The 15,862-nt window shown below is 30.3% G+C and overlaps 1 protein-coding gene across 1 annotated transcript; it reads left to right on the forward strand.

Annotated features, from left to right (window-relative positions):
* Window positions 1-211: 211 nt before the first annotated feature.
* On the forward strand, window positions 212-7,476 carry LOC124422071 (homeobox even-skipped homolog protein 2). The gene is made up of 4 exons (XM_046958002.1): window positions 212-398; window positions 1,450-1,634; window positions 4,495-5,086; window positions 7,409-7,476. Exons 1-4 carry the CDS (start codon window positions 212-214, stop codon window positions 7,474-7,476), a joined length of 1,032 nt encoding a protein of 343 aa, XP_046813958.1.
* The last annotated feature ends 8,386 nt before the right edge of the window (window positions 7,477-15,862 follow it).

Consider the following 15,862-nt stretch of genomic DNA (forward strand, 5'->3'; position numbering starts at 1 on the left):
TGAACATATATATATATATACATATATATATATATATATATATATATAAGCATAAACTGTGAAAATTAATTTAATTAAAATTAAAGTTTAATCATTTTGTATGGTTAAAAATTAATAAATTAGTTGTAAAAGTGTTAAGAAAACAGAGAAAAAAGTGATAAGTGGAAAAATAACATATTTCTTTACGAAAATAATAAAATCGAATGGTGAAATGCAAGAATTTCAACAGAATTTCGATGATCAAGAAAAAGATCACAACGAGGACGAAACGATCATTGTCGTCGATATTGTTCCAACACAATTTCAACTTCGTTCGTCTGATAGTCCACCTCATAGTCCATCACACAGTTCACGTCATACCCCATCACCAGGAAGTCTATCAAAAACACCAGAAAAAGGTAATATAAAGGTTTCAAAAATTGATTATGTTTTTATGTTCTTTCATTGCATAGCTGCCATCGATTATTTTCTATGTTATTGTTTATCACAAGATAAGTATGGATTGAGAACGTGTTTTTTCTTGCAACATACAACAAAAGAAAACAAAAACAATCAGAATACTATTTTTATTTATATATTATATATATTCTAGATATATATATAATATAGAATTATCAGTATAACCTGCTTTTGTTCGATAAAATATTCCAAAAACGTATTTATTCTGAAAAGTAATATTTAATTGTTCCATATAACATTTCGTAAGTTTTTCTCACTCTTTTTCCTTGTTTCTTATTTAATATCTTTATTCTTAATAAAAATCTCCGTATGTTCTTCCTATTTGTTTGGTCAATGATCGTTTATGACCTATTCAAACAGATTGTTCGTATATTAGTAAAAATATGTATCTCTTCTAAATTGTAGTACTTGTATGTCTGTTGGAAAAATTAGAAATGTTATTTGTGTATAAATCTTTCGTAGAAATCGACTTTATTTTTTTTTTGCATAGATCTCGATAGAAAACAGCAGTATATTAATTCTAAGATTTGAATTGCTTGACTTGCTTTGCAATGAGAAATCTTCTGAAAAGAGAGAAAGTAATTCTTCTTAAAAGAGGAAAGAAAGAGAGAAACAGAGAGAGAGAGAGAGAGAGAGAGAGAGAAAGCATCATAGTTTACGAACGATCTTTTTGTCAAGAAAGAATAATTTACAAACTTGTATTTTGTTTTATAAAATTATTTTAATAAATAACATTTTTTTATGAAAATTGGCCTCATTTATTTATTTAGTTGCTGTATCATTTAAATAGTATGTTTAATAGTTTCACACTTTTGAAATATATAGACTAATACATTCTAAAAGAGACATCTCAACTAGCTAAACTAGAATTTGTTAATTTGTTAATTAAAGTTTTAAGTAAATAAAAAATCTTGTTAATTATTATCTTTAAAAAAATCTTATTAATGATATTCTATTTTTTTTTTTTGATGTTAGGAAGTAGCTCGTCAGACGATCATCAATTAACTCAACAACCATTATCTTCTATGGACCCCAATATTCGAAGATATAGAACGGCTTTCACTAGAGAACAATTGTCCCGACTAGAAAAAGAATTTCATCGTGAGAACTACGTTAGCAGACCACGAAGATGTGAACTTGCTTCCCAATTACATTTACCAGAATCAACAATTAAGGTTTGCATCTACAAATTATGATAACTCATCAACAGGAAATCTATATAGATAAATAAATAAAAAAACAATCACATTTAATTAAAATTACACTTCTTATCAAATCTAAAAAACCTACAATAGAATTAAATTTACGCTCAAGTTTACAATAGAATCAAGTTTACGAAATGACCTCATTAGCACATGTAATGCTTATTTGTTGTTACGAGGTAATCATGGTCATTGATCATGGTCATTAAAGCAACAGCTTTTCTAAATAAAATTGCGAAGTTTCTAAATAAAATATTTATGAGATATCAATATATAATGTATTATATAATGTAAATTAGAGATATAGAAACAGCTTATTGCAAAGAAATGATTTTTTTTCACTATTAAATGATCTCCATATAAACGATGAAACATACAGATATTTACAACAGATAGATATATTATAATTTTACTTCATCTTGTAAGTACTTATTAAACGTTTATAACTAGTAATTTTTTATAAAATATTCAGTTATAAAAAGGATTTGTTATTATAATTGAATATTTTATGATACTATAAGATTAAAATATAATGTACATTTGTAAATTTATTTGAAAACAAATAAAATCCTCATTAATCAATAATGATTGTATAACAAATGATTCGATATCAGTCAATAATTTTAACACTTTTACATTCAGAGATAATGCTATATATCTAAATATTTTTTTTCTAGATTTTTCTTCTATATTTTTCTTCTAGACACGTACAATATCTCTGGTTTTCAAAAAAAAGATATGGCCTATTTGAATTTCCTTTCAAATTATATATAAGGTGAGTATAGAAAGTATTCGTACATTGATCACGTTGTTTGTATAATTTACTAAATTAGCAAGAAAAACAAAAATTCAGTAGAAATATGAAAGTAATAAGTATTCGTGTAGTTTTTATTTCGAGCTGTTTTAAAGAGCATTTATAACATAAATATATCACATTATTGTTTTCTATTTATGATTGACCTCGTCAATCTATTTCGAAATGTTATAAAAATCAGCAGTGTTCAAAACTTTGTATTATTGAAAATTATTATTGTACATACGGAAACTAAGATAAAATAAAGAAAAATTATTATTAACTTGTGCAATCAGTGTAAAAGTTTATCACAAATTTCGCGGATTATAAACAGATCTAGATCTATCATAGCAAATATAATTGATAGATACGGATTAAGAAAGAAGCTGCAAAATAATTCTAGAAGTGAACGTCCACGAAAAATTAATGAATATACTAGACAAGTTGTTATTAAAATGATAAAACAAAATCTAAAAGTAAGTGCTATAAAAATATTTGAACATATTAAAAATAATTTAGATATTGATGTATCTATTAGCCACGTTGCGCAACTTTATACAAAGTCAAGGGTATCACCGTCGAGTGACCCGTAAAAAATATTTTGTAAGTGAAGCGAATAGGAAAAAAAGATTGTAATCTCCAAATAATAATATTAGCACACCAATGGTCTATTAAAATAGAGTGATGTTTAAGGAGGAAAGTTTTTAGACAAGAGTTTTAGACGAGATTTTCAAGTCTGATAGACATAATACTATTTGGAGGGAAAAAAATTAACTAAAATTAGAGAACTTACTACCTACAATGAAACACGACGGAAGTTTTGCACTATTTTAGAATTCTATGAGTACTACTGGTGTTGGTTAAAATATAGTGTAAATTAATTTGTATATATACATTATGTAAATTAGTTATAGATGGACTAATGAATCACAGGGTTTACATTGACATTTTAAAATGCAGTCTTATTAATGTAGAAAAAAATCGGTATAAAGAATAATTTTAATTTTATTCAAGACAATGATCCAAAACATACTGCGTATAATACGAGAATACAACAAAACACACTAGCATATATAAAAACTCGTACGAATACTTATTACTTTCATATTTCCATCGATTTTTTTTCTTTTTTTTTTTTTTGTTAATTTTGTAAATTATACGAACAACTAATTTTTTTTTGTTTTTTTAACTATATCCACTATAGAGATTTGCGAAATATGTACCAATTTATTATTTATAAAAGATTAGTTACTACATTTTACGAAGTCTTATTTCATTAATTAAAATCACAAATTGATCAATGTACAAATACTTTCTACAGTCACTGTAGGTTGATGTGTAAATAATGTTTTGGTAAAGTTTCTAATAAATTCGATCAATATCTAGACATATGATTGGTATAACAATCTGCACATTTATACTTGGATACGAGAAAGTTCTTTTGTAAAAATCAAATAATCGAATTCAATCGAAAACAATAGTAAGACATTTAGTCGCGTGAACTTTTTTAATTGTTTAACGATAACAATGAAGGTACTTATTTTAATCAATTCAAATGAATATAATATTACAGATAAATGAAAAATAGTTAGATTTATCTCCGTCAAATGAACTAACGAAGGGTCGATCACACCGGAAACTAAGACATTAACAGTAGCATTCTCTCTTTTTCTCTTTCTTTCAATGATTTTCCTCTCATCTTGGAAGCATGCCAAGCCCGCTCATTGCGGTTGAAGGTGCTAAGCATGTTCGTTAGCGACTATCTACGGATCTTCCTTTGGGTTTAACGGATCTTTTAATTTTTAGTATTTTGATACTCGTGCTTTTACGAAGGTAATAAAGCATATGTGAATGGAAATAATCAAGGTGCTAAATAACGGAAACGTTTGCCGCTTTGATTTGATGTTTATTCAAATAATAATAATAATAATAATAATAATAATAATAATAATAATAATAATAATAATAATAATAATAATAATAATAATAATAATAATAATAATAAAGAAGAAAAAGCAATAGATATTCCTATAATTTCAGGTATGGTTCCAAAATCGTCGAATGAAAGACAAACGTCAACGTATGGCGATGGCATGGCCATACGCTATGTATGATCCAACGTTAGCTGCCAGCTTGTTCGCAGCAGCCACGGGATCGTTACCACCGACATATCATGGAACGACGCACTTAGCGTCATCATATCCAGCTGCTGCGGCAGCAGCATACTATGCAGCAACTCGATATTCTCCCTATCCAAGTACAGTTTGTCCCACCACCTCAGCATCCTCCCTCCACAGGCCACAACCGCGGACTGCGGCAACCTATCCTACGACTCACTCCCATTTAATACACCATACACTCCTACCTCCCCTCCATTTAACCGGATTGGGCGTTCCAAGTGTTGGCAGTACCGCCTTTCAAATCAACGGAGCTACGACTGCTAACGAAACAGCTACTTATAGGCCACCGTTATTAAGTCCAGTAGCAACACTCACAGAAGGAAGCATTTTAAGGACAACGCCAACGTCAAATTCAGCTACGGAACTAACCAACGGTTTGACAGGTAGCTCTTATAGAAATCCGATACTTTCCAAACTTAATCAAGATTCTGAAACATCCAGTGATTGCGATTGTAATTCCACAGCGAAACATCAATCTCATCACGCAACTAGTTCCCAACTACTCACGTATCGATGAAAAATTCCTATTGTCAATCTAAATTGTTTGTATAATAATCGTATTCTTGTTTTACTTTCCACATGTTTAATCAACAGTGGCTGAATAGTACTAACTTATTCAATTTTTTATTAGGGACGTCAAGCAATTATAATAAAATTATAATAAAATAAATGATTAAATACGATAAAAACAGTATTTAATTGTAAGATGATATAAAGTAATATGTTAATTTAGGATGAATCATTGTTCCTTCGAATCTAAAACTAGAATACTTAGGCAATACTTCTTAAATTATTTTACATCATTATCTTCTTTATCTGATTTATTTTCCATTATATTTCATTATCATAATATACCTATATGTGTTTAGTTGCAGGAAACAGCTAGAACATTGTAGCAAATGTATATATATATATATATATATATATATATATATATATATATATATATATATATATATGTAAAATAAACTGGATGATATATATAATTAATAATTTAAGTATTAGTTCCGAGCAGAACTCTCTGGTCAACATTTTATTAGTTTAATAAGCGTATTACCAAATAAACGTAGAAACAAAATTAAATAGGTATGTATATACTTATATGTTTATATATTGATTATATAAATGTTTAAGAATGTACATATTTATTTAATGTGTATATATGTATATAATGTAATTAATATACAAAAATTCATGACTTAAAACGCTACGAACTTCTATTCCAACTTAATGCTAAAATTAAAAGATTGAATTTTCTTTTATTTTGTAAAGTTGGCTCGAATCATATGCTTCCTTTTATCATGTTTTATAATTACATTGGATCATTTGAGAAATTTGAAGGATCTTTCTTTAATTCCTTTAAATATCACATTAATGATATACAAGATCAATGTGAAAAAAACAATGTGAAAAAGACAAGATATATATATATATATATTTACATATATACTTATATCAATATATTATTTAGTAATGTGAATGACTCTTATATTAGAGTAATCAAAGAAGGAGTTTAATTCAATAGAATTTCTCTTTTTAATATCACAAAACAATGAAAATGATATACAATTATATAATTTTGGCAGATCTGGCGTAAACTTATGAAATTTATACGATGAATTACATAATGGTCATTTTCCGCGCAGCTTTCTTATATTAACCATTTTCTTGCTATCTTATATTTAGTTATTTTTATATATTATAATATTATAATATAAGTTTCGAAATTGAACTTGTTTAGAGCATTATATCACTATAGATTATAAAAAAAATTAATGGCATATATTGCCATTAAAACAAAAATATCATTTATTGTTGGTGGATTAAAACAAATCGAGAAACATTTAATCCATTTGAATTAAACATTGACGGAAAAAGGCCACTGTGAAATGTAAAAGGGTGCATTTTATAACATTAAATATATCTAAAAATAATTATGAATTGTTTTGGCTCACAAAACAAGCGAGTATGGTTCTATATGTATTATATAGTGTGATAATTACAAAAGTGATAATTACAAAAGTCAACATGTATATATATTTTATAGATTATAATTATTTATATGAAGCATAATATTTCATTTATTTATCATCTGTATATAATATAAAATAAAAAAATATAATAAGCAATTCTGTGCAAGACACAGAATTAAGAATATAATTAAAGAGACTAATGTTATTTGAAATATTCCTATACAATTTTTATTTATTTTAATTCCATTTTTTTATAATTAATTTGATAATTACTTATAGATCCTCACTACAGTTGATTTCTATTTTGTTATTAATTTTAAATCAATCTACCCAACTGTTATCTCTGAGAAAATAAGAATCATTTCTAAAGAATGATATATAGAATGTTATAAAAATGATCTCTCATTCGAATCTGTTCACTATTTCATTCACCCGAACCAAACAACTTTATGAAATATTAATATCCAATTGATAGTATATATACGAGTATCATCCCTCTATCTTGTCGATTTCACCCTCGACAATTTTCTACCGAGGGGTTAATAGTGACGAATCTTTTGTAAAAGCTGATCTAATATCTCTTATATATCCCAGATTTAAATCTCAGCAAATTACCAGGAATATGCCTAAAGAAATCAGATTCGATTGAGGAATTACATTATCTTATCGAAAGGACTATTGAGTTTTTCCCTAACTACTTTTCGTGACAATTTACTAGTAAATATCATAAGCTCATACGATACTCAAATTATTTCTATTTTAATTTAAGTTACAAATTTTATTTTTTTTGTTCTGTTTTAGATACAGAAAAAAATGACTCGCAGAATGAACCATATTGGATTATGCTGATAATTTTTGGTTACATCTGATCGAGCGAAAGACCACCCATTACTAAACTCTCACATTCGATTTACGTTTTTTAAAAACAAAAGTCCCAAAATATTTCAAATAAATCGAAGATTTATCCGTTTTTTCAGTAAAAATAAAAATTTGTTAGTCAAAGATTTGTCAAAAGCGTTGCACGCAAATCTCCTTTTCATATATACCTCCATTCAGTTAATATATTAATCCATTAATTAATGTTATACATATTACTTAAGATTATTAATTGAATTTAAATGTAGATACTTAATAAAAGTGAATATAAATACTTTTATAATCAATGAGCAACGAGCAACGAAATGGTCAATAAACAGAAAGGATGGTATGAACCGTAATAAATCGAAAAAAAGAAAGTGACAACCGAAGTGAAAAAGAATATTTGAAGAATATTTAAGTAAGAACGAAACTTCAGATAATTAAAAACTGTTGAAAATACGGAAACAAAATTCTTTCATTCTTCGAGAAAATTACTGCCAGATTCTATAATATAGAATTCTGTGAGTAATACAAATTTTATAATTTTAAATATTTTTTATTCATTCACATAATGAACGTCTGAAAAGAAAGATAATCAATTTGACAAAAAAGTTACATTATAAAATATAATTATAATATCAGATTATAATTAATTTTCAAATCGATTATGTACTTTCGTTTATTCTTTTATAAAATATTTTAATAAATTAAAATAAAAATCATTCTATCTTGACATTATTAGCATTCTATCATTTCCACATAATTAATATAGTTTTATAAAATATTCTTATATTAGAAATTTAAAATATAAATATTATGTGATAAATAATAAAAGACATAATACAAATAACTACTGTCATAAAGACGGAAAATGCAAAGATTCATAAGTTCTAAACAGATATATTCTTTGTTAAATCTAATAAAGAGGAAAAGAAGAAGAAGAAGACGAAGACGAAGAAGACGAAGACGAAGAAGAATAAAAAAGATTGTGAGAAAAATATGATTTTACGAGTTGCTTAAGAAGAAAAAAAGAGAAAACTAACGCACTGAGCATTCGTTAAACATCTTTGAAAAGAGTCAATCCTTTTTGGAGACATACTTTTTTTTTGTTGTCTCCATTTTGCTACTCGGACCGTTTGCTTTTTTTGTATATTTTTTGTAAAAGGGTAGCTCTTCTTTTTTTGCTCCGGTTTTTGTACCAATTATACAAGGCAACGAAAGAGGAAATGTTTTCCGATCGAAAAAAAAATTTACTGCCGTCGGTCTTGAATCATGAACGAGAAAAGGAAAAAAAAAAGAAAACACAAGAGAAGAAAAGAAAAAGGATAAGAAAAGCATTTTAGGATTTTTACGATCTTCCTTCCAGAAAATATTCGTCCATGACGATCCTTTCTTGTCCTTAAAAAAGACACCGTGTTTTCTGTAAATAATATCAAAAACGATTATTCCTGTAGCGAGGAAGATCTCGTTTTTTTAATGTAAGGGTCTTTTGTTCCTATGGTTGACATAACTTTTTGCAATCCTTACTGCTTTTCTTGTCAAACTTTTTTCTTGCTATGGTTGAAATGACTTTTGTTCCTATGGTTGACATGACTTTTTGCAATCCTTGCTGCTTTTCTTGCCAAACTTTTTTCTTGCTCCTTGTTAAAAAGCACAGAAGAATTGTTCCAAAAAAAATATAAATAATCTAATTTTACGAGAATACTACAGATATAATATGATAATCCTATAGAATACATAAGTTCTCCCCCATCCCCTAAAAAAAAAAATGGACTATCTGATATCACGAAAATATTGCACATTATCCCAATAAATGCAACGAAGAATTCGACGGTATGGAACCTGCATTTATTCGACGAATCAATTTCACGCATAGATCCCCCATACTTAATCGGCCGTATGATCTCTTGTAGGACAATATTTCTCTCATAAACCGGAGGCATTGCGAATTTTCGGCCCGAGTAAAATTGGTAACAAAGCGAGAGCTCATAAATAAAGTGTAGTAAATGAAATGTGTAACACTCGTAGCAGGAACCGTAACTGATTCTACGATATCTTGGAGATTTTCTTTCTTCCTTTCTATAAATCGAAAGTAGTCCTTACTTCGATGGCCGATAATCGGTGCTACGCGTATCGACTGTGGGAATTAATTTATATCGACATATCGAACAGTGTGGGAAAACTGGTCTACAGTCAGTCGACTAATTTCGCATGAGAAGCAAATGTGAGTTATAATGTTTTATTAACCTCTTAACATACAAATAAAATGGAATTTAACGCGCCCGAAAAATACTGCAGCATATATCCTTTTCCTAAAATGGGTTCATTTTAAACAAAACAGAATCGACACACGAGTGAAATAATTGAATAATTTAATAATGTACTGTCCGGCATCCACCGGAGACCGTTCCTGACGTCTCGGAGACGTCAAAGTCTACAATGGCACATGAAATAAATGACGCTTCTGTTTTGTTTAAAATAAATCCACTTTAAGAAAAGGATATACTGTAGTATTTTTCGGGCGCGTTAAATTCTGTTTTATTTATATGTCAAGGGGTTAAGTACGATAACAAATTACTTGTAATAAATTTTACTTTCGATTTCAAATCACCAGTAATTTATATCACATACTCATATATACTTACCCACAAACGCGCGCGCACACACATACACACACACCGAGAGAGAGAGAGAGAGAGAGAGAGAGAGAGAGAGAGAGACATGTACTATATATTGTACACACATATACACACACACACGCGTGTACAATATATTGTACATAAGAGCGCGCGCGCGTACGATATATTGTACACATACACATACACACACGCGCGTACAATATAATGTACACACACATAGACACATAAGCGCATACAATATATTATAGACACACACACATATGGAGAGAGAGAAAAAGAGAGAAAGGAAAAAACGACGGTCATAGAAAAGAAGCAAGAGATTCCATCAGGATGTAAGTCTGCAGTAAAACGAAAGAAAGTAGATTTCACATGCTCTTCGTCAGAAGCTAATAAAGGTTAAAGAAGAGGCGGTGCACTGTCGAGCCATAGGCAAGTTAATTCCATCAAGGGAGACCTGATTCATTATCCAATATCTAGCCTCGTAAATCGTGCCACCGCTAAATAAATTATTCCCTAGAAAATCGTCGTCTCGCGTTGACCTTACTCGATGGTTCTCACGATTTTCTTTATCACGTTACGTAAACGATCGTACACGTGACATTTCTTTCGATTCTACCGTAAATCAATGATAGAATTTTTTACGTTCCAACAAAATGCTATATAATCCAATTAATTAAATTATTTTCTGTATCTATAAGTTTTCGTTGTTATAAAAAAAGTGGAAACATTGCCAAATGGATGCTTGTCCTCAATCGCGACTACTTGATCGTCAATTAATCGACCATTATTAAATTATACTAAACACATTTGAACTGATAAATTTCTCTTCTTAACGAGTGAAATATAATTTGTATCCATTAAAATTACTTGGAAATAAAGTAATATCAATTTGTAAGTTGAATTTGAATTTCCCAGCGTTTTCAATGATTTTCTGTTACTGTAAATAAACGTTGCACAATACTCTCTATCTGTAAGTTTCCATCGCAGAAAGTTACTTTATAACGAAAGTTCAAACCATCACTGACCTAGAGAAACAGTTTTAAAATCGAAAGTCTAACCTTGAAATTTTCGAGTTAATATTTTTGACAATCCATAAAACTGTGTGTACTTTGCGGTCACCGGTTATATGCATGAAATCTATTCTTACATCCATAAATCCACCCGTCGATCTCTTCGATGTTTTAATCAAACTAAAGTCACCGAAGTTTTATCCAGTGCTAGTACTACTATTTCATTATCAACGATACCTATCTCCCATCTATGTATATATCATCGAAACGGACATTTTTTTATGACTCCGCCTATGAATTCGTCGAAAGATTGAAATACGTGAATGTCATTCTTTACCGTAAGTTCTTCTTCAATGTCGAAAATTAATCATATCTTGGATCCTTGGCAGTTGAAAGAAAGAAAAAAAAATAACCTGAAATATTCCATTCTAAATGAATGTTTTAAAAAGAAATGTATACTTTCTTCTTTTTTTTTTCATATAAAACAATAACTTGACAAATATTTTATTAAATTATTATTGTATACGAACTATGAAAACAAACGAAAATTTCATCGAAAATGCATTAGAAACTTGTATAAGAAGTAAATTTGTAAGAATAAAATGTATAAGAAGAATATCGGTCAAGGCTAACAGTAGTCCATTCGCACAAAGCCAATCAATGTTGTAATATAAAGAGAGAAAGAAAGTGAAGGAAGCAAAATGGATAGATACTAAACTAAAGTGTGGCGCGTGCCACACTGCGGGAAGCCTACTAAATATTCGACAATATTGACCAAGTCCCCTAGATAAAGTAAACTAATAGAAAAGATTTATGTTTTTAACGAAACACTGTTGACGACACAGTTTCTTTGTTAACAAAAGTTTTTTTCTAAGTGTAAAAACATTTTTCAAGGACAAATCTCATAAGATTAAACTTTTGATTCTGTAACTGTTATTGTTATGAATTTATTAAGAAATTAACAAATCAGCTTATAATAATATCCATTGTCATTGAACAAATTATTATATAGAAATTGGTTTGAGCTGATTTTGTCAAATGGTTAAACAATTAAAAATGCATTTTGTCTAAAATGTAAGTAAGCTTCAGAGATGAAAATTGTAATAAGAAATGTTTGTCAAACGTAGATTGCCCGTGAAATATTCTCATTCGGGTCGAGGACGTTGCATCCTCCCTACGTGTCGAATCGCTGAAATTTTTGCTAAGAATTATGCTCGACAACGTGTTCAATGTCCTTGACATAATATTTGCACATAGAGTTTAAAGAGAAGAAATGCTGTCTTTTAAAACACAAAGAAGAGAATCGAGTTTGTTAGAAAAGACGACTTCGAAAGAGAACAAAAAGTATCAGTAGGACATCAGTTTCGAAGTTTCCCAGAGTCATCGTATCCTGGGGTATTTATTATGTCGATAATAAACATTAGGACAATGTCTTGACAACAATGAATCTTTACAATTTCTTTTCGAAAAAAACCCGATCGAATTGATCTTAATAATTTCTTATGTGAATATCAATATAATTTGTTTAACCCATTCTACTCCTTTAACGGCAATCATTATAATTCTCGAGACACACTCTTAAGGATAGTATAGATAGATCAATGTAAATATCGTAACATAGCTGTATATACGTTTCATGATCGTGCAAGGTGAACCACGTAATTCCATCAAATTTGTATAATCTTCAATAATCAACTGAAGAGTTAACTACAGAAAATATACATTTCCTTATCTTTCTTGAAATTATCTTCTAAATATATAAAAAATAATCATCATTTAAAATCTTTTTTTTCTTTAACAACAGAAATAATTATGTTCATTTAATCCATTACATCGAGCGAATAGACATCAGAGAAAAATAGTGTAAGGATCTCGCAAGCGAAGATAAAGTTAAGAAAGGATAAAAGGAAGGAAGGATGGAGCATCGTCGTGGTCGCAGGTGGCGACGCTCAAAGCCAATTATGCGAACGTAGCACGGGATCGGCGTCGTTCTCGCAAATCCCCATCCTCGTGTACGCGTCGACGGACGGTGAGACGAGGCGAAAGAGGGTAGTTTGGGGTTGGATACGTGATACGATACGAAGAGAGAAGTGCAGACTTGACTGCGCTATAACGAATTAACGGCTACGATTTATTTGCAAGTAATTACTTCCGCCCTTTAATTAACTCGCATTTATTTCGTGTAATGGCGTGTGGCAGCACACAGACAGCTACCTCGTTGCTCCGTTCTTCCACCATTTTCGAAGAAAAGAGTAGTATCACCATGAGAATATTCTCGATTATAATGTCGAATCTGATTCGAAGAGGAATTTGATCTGAGGGGAAATAAAGATCGGCACTTTGCAAAGGACGATCCTAACTGGTACGAAAAATTTCTCCGATCCCTACTGGTAACCATTTAGGAAACGATAAAGTATAGTCCGAGTTCCCAGGACCACCCCTTATCTTTCCTATTATCGATAGCTGGCGAAGGACCAATATGGCCTCTGCGCGGTCGCCATGGTTACGTCCGATATACTCGCTCAACGACGGGGAGTCCCATCATCCGCGTTATTATCGTGCTTCGCCATAAATAAGGAGAGAGCACTATCTCATCTCAGCTTCGCTGGGAGTATATACTGTGTTATATCTTCTGTTCATAAAGGATCCATTTTCAAAAATGACTTGTTCTGTTAGACGTCTCTAATCTTATTGATATCTTTTCTTTTTTTTTTAAATCAAACAAATTTGATTAAAGAGAACATTAATTCTTCTATCATGTTATGTTTTAGCAATTCTAAACGTATATCATTATATTGGCATAGAGATTAATTAAAAAACACAATTGTCATTGAAAAATGACGACTTTCAAATTAATCCTTTTATCGAAATAAAAGTGATATTTGATTGTAAGACAAATCTGTTGAGTCACTTAAAGCAGAAGGGGAAGAGAATTTCTCGCAAAATGCGAAGGTAGAAGAGGGTCGAAGAAGAGAGCGATGATATCGCTGACGAGAGCCGCCGTATTGGCTGCCACCCAATGCAATTGGGTTGGTTCGCTTGCTCTTGAACGGGCGATAAGACTATGCTGCCGCCATTTTGACTATTACAGTTCTGCTACGAAGACCTAAACTCTCTCCATCCCTTCGTGTGGCTTTTATCGAAAGATAAAGGTTGCACGATTCCGTCCCTACTTAAATTTGCCATCTCTTTTCTAACCCACGTATCTCTAGAAATTATCGAATAAATCAATTCACATGAACATAGTAAATGGAAAAATAGCTTTACGTAATTTTTCGTCCTAGAAAAATGAAATATGTTTCAGGGAATCTGATCTGATCGTATGAGTTGAACTTATGGATAAATTTTATAAAGCAAATCCATGCTTTGTATAAGAATGTAACTTTGTTTCGAAAATTAATTAAATAGCGATATTTGTACTACTATTGAAAGAATCAGAAAATAGGAAAAATGATGATTCATATTCATCGACGGACAAACATGTGTTCCACATGACAATATATTATGGATTAAAATGGTATATAAACTATCCCTTATACCTGAATTAGTAACACAATGTAGCAAGAAGTATCCAGGGATACTTCTACCTAATATGCCTAATACAACGGATATTCCAAACACAAACCAATACAGTGAAAACGTCAACATAAAGACGTTCTTTCTATAATTTACGAAGCGCTGTTTACCGACGAAGATTGCGAGTGGTGCTTAAAGATGACCCAACTTTCTTAGGTATAAACTATGTGAAAGACCATATTCTTTTATGCTCTTCCCTGTAAACTTTCATTTTAACGCTGCATTATTATCAATCATATTTTTATGGGTACGGATACAATTCACGAAGGAGAGAAATTTTGTCAAATTATGAGGAAAAGTCAAAAAACGACCAGAAACGGAAATTTTTATTCATTAATACCTCTACAAGAAAAAAAAAAGAGACAAAAAAATGACAAAAAAAGAAAAAAAAATAAGAAACGAATTACAATCGTAATTCAATAAATAAATTTAACCCATTATAGGAAAAAAAAGAATAAAAAAATCAAATGGTTAACTCAAATTCTATCGGATTCTTTGATTTATGCCCAGAAAATCGTAAAAATACGTGCTTCCTGTGAAGTTAAAATAGGAAACTGACCGACCATCTTCTGTAAATACGTTTCGTTGCGGTTTTATGAGTGTGAATGAGAGAGAAGTTTCATTGTAACATAAGCTTCAGTGGACATTACTTATATTTTTGACAAGGACGATCCCTTAAAATGGACTTTCTAATAGGTTACTGAGCGATCAATTATTCGCTTTCTTATTTTCATTCGAGAGGTGAAATAATTTTGTTACATTAGAGCTAATATAACTAAACTTTCTGTGAGCTTCTAAAGATTCCCTAATGGTTTAAAAGATTTGAAAAATTAGATTTGAAAGCAGTTCAATTTTGCTTGGAATAGTTTTGTAAAGCATAAATGAATGGTCTCATACGTACGGTACAGCGATTAATACCAAACACCCACCATCGAAGCACGATCATGTGCTGACATATGGGCTGAAAGGCTTTCCTAGCGTCCATCCAGTCGTCTTTTCTGCGGGGGTGGTAAATAGGGTGTCATCGTGTTAAATGGCCCTGATGCTCCCGTATCTATTCATGTGGTGTGCTTCTCCTGAATCTAACCGAGGCCAATTCTTGCGGCTAATTTCCACCGTTTATACGTTTAATTGCTTTCGCCAGCCACCTGGACCACTGGTAGCCGCAAGAT

This window comes from Vespa crabro, chromosome 2 (genome assembly GCF_910589235.1).
Source record: "Vespa crabro chromosome 2, iyVesCrab1.2, whole genome shotgun sequence".
Classification (NCBI taxonomy): domain Eukaryota; kingdom Metazoa; phylum Arthropoda; class Insecta; order Hymenoptera; family Vespidae; genus Vespa; species Vespa crabro.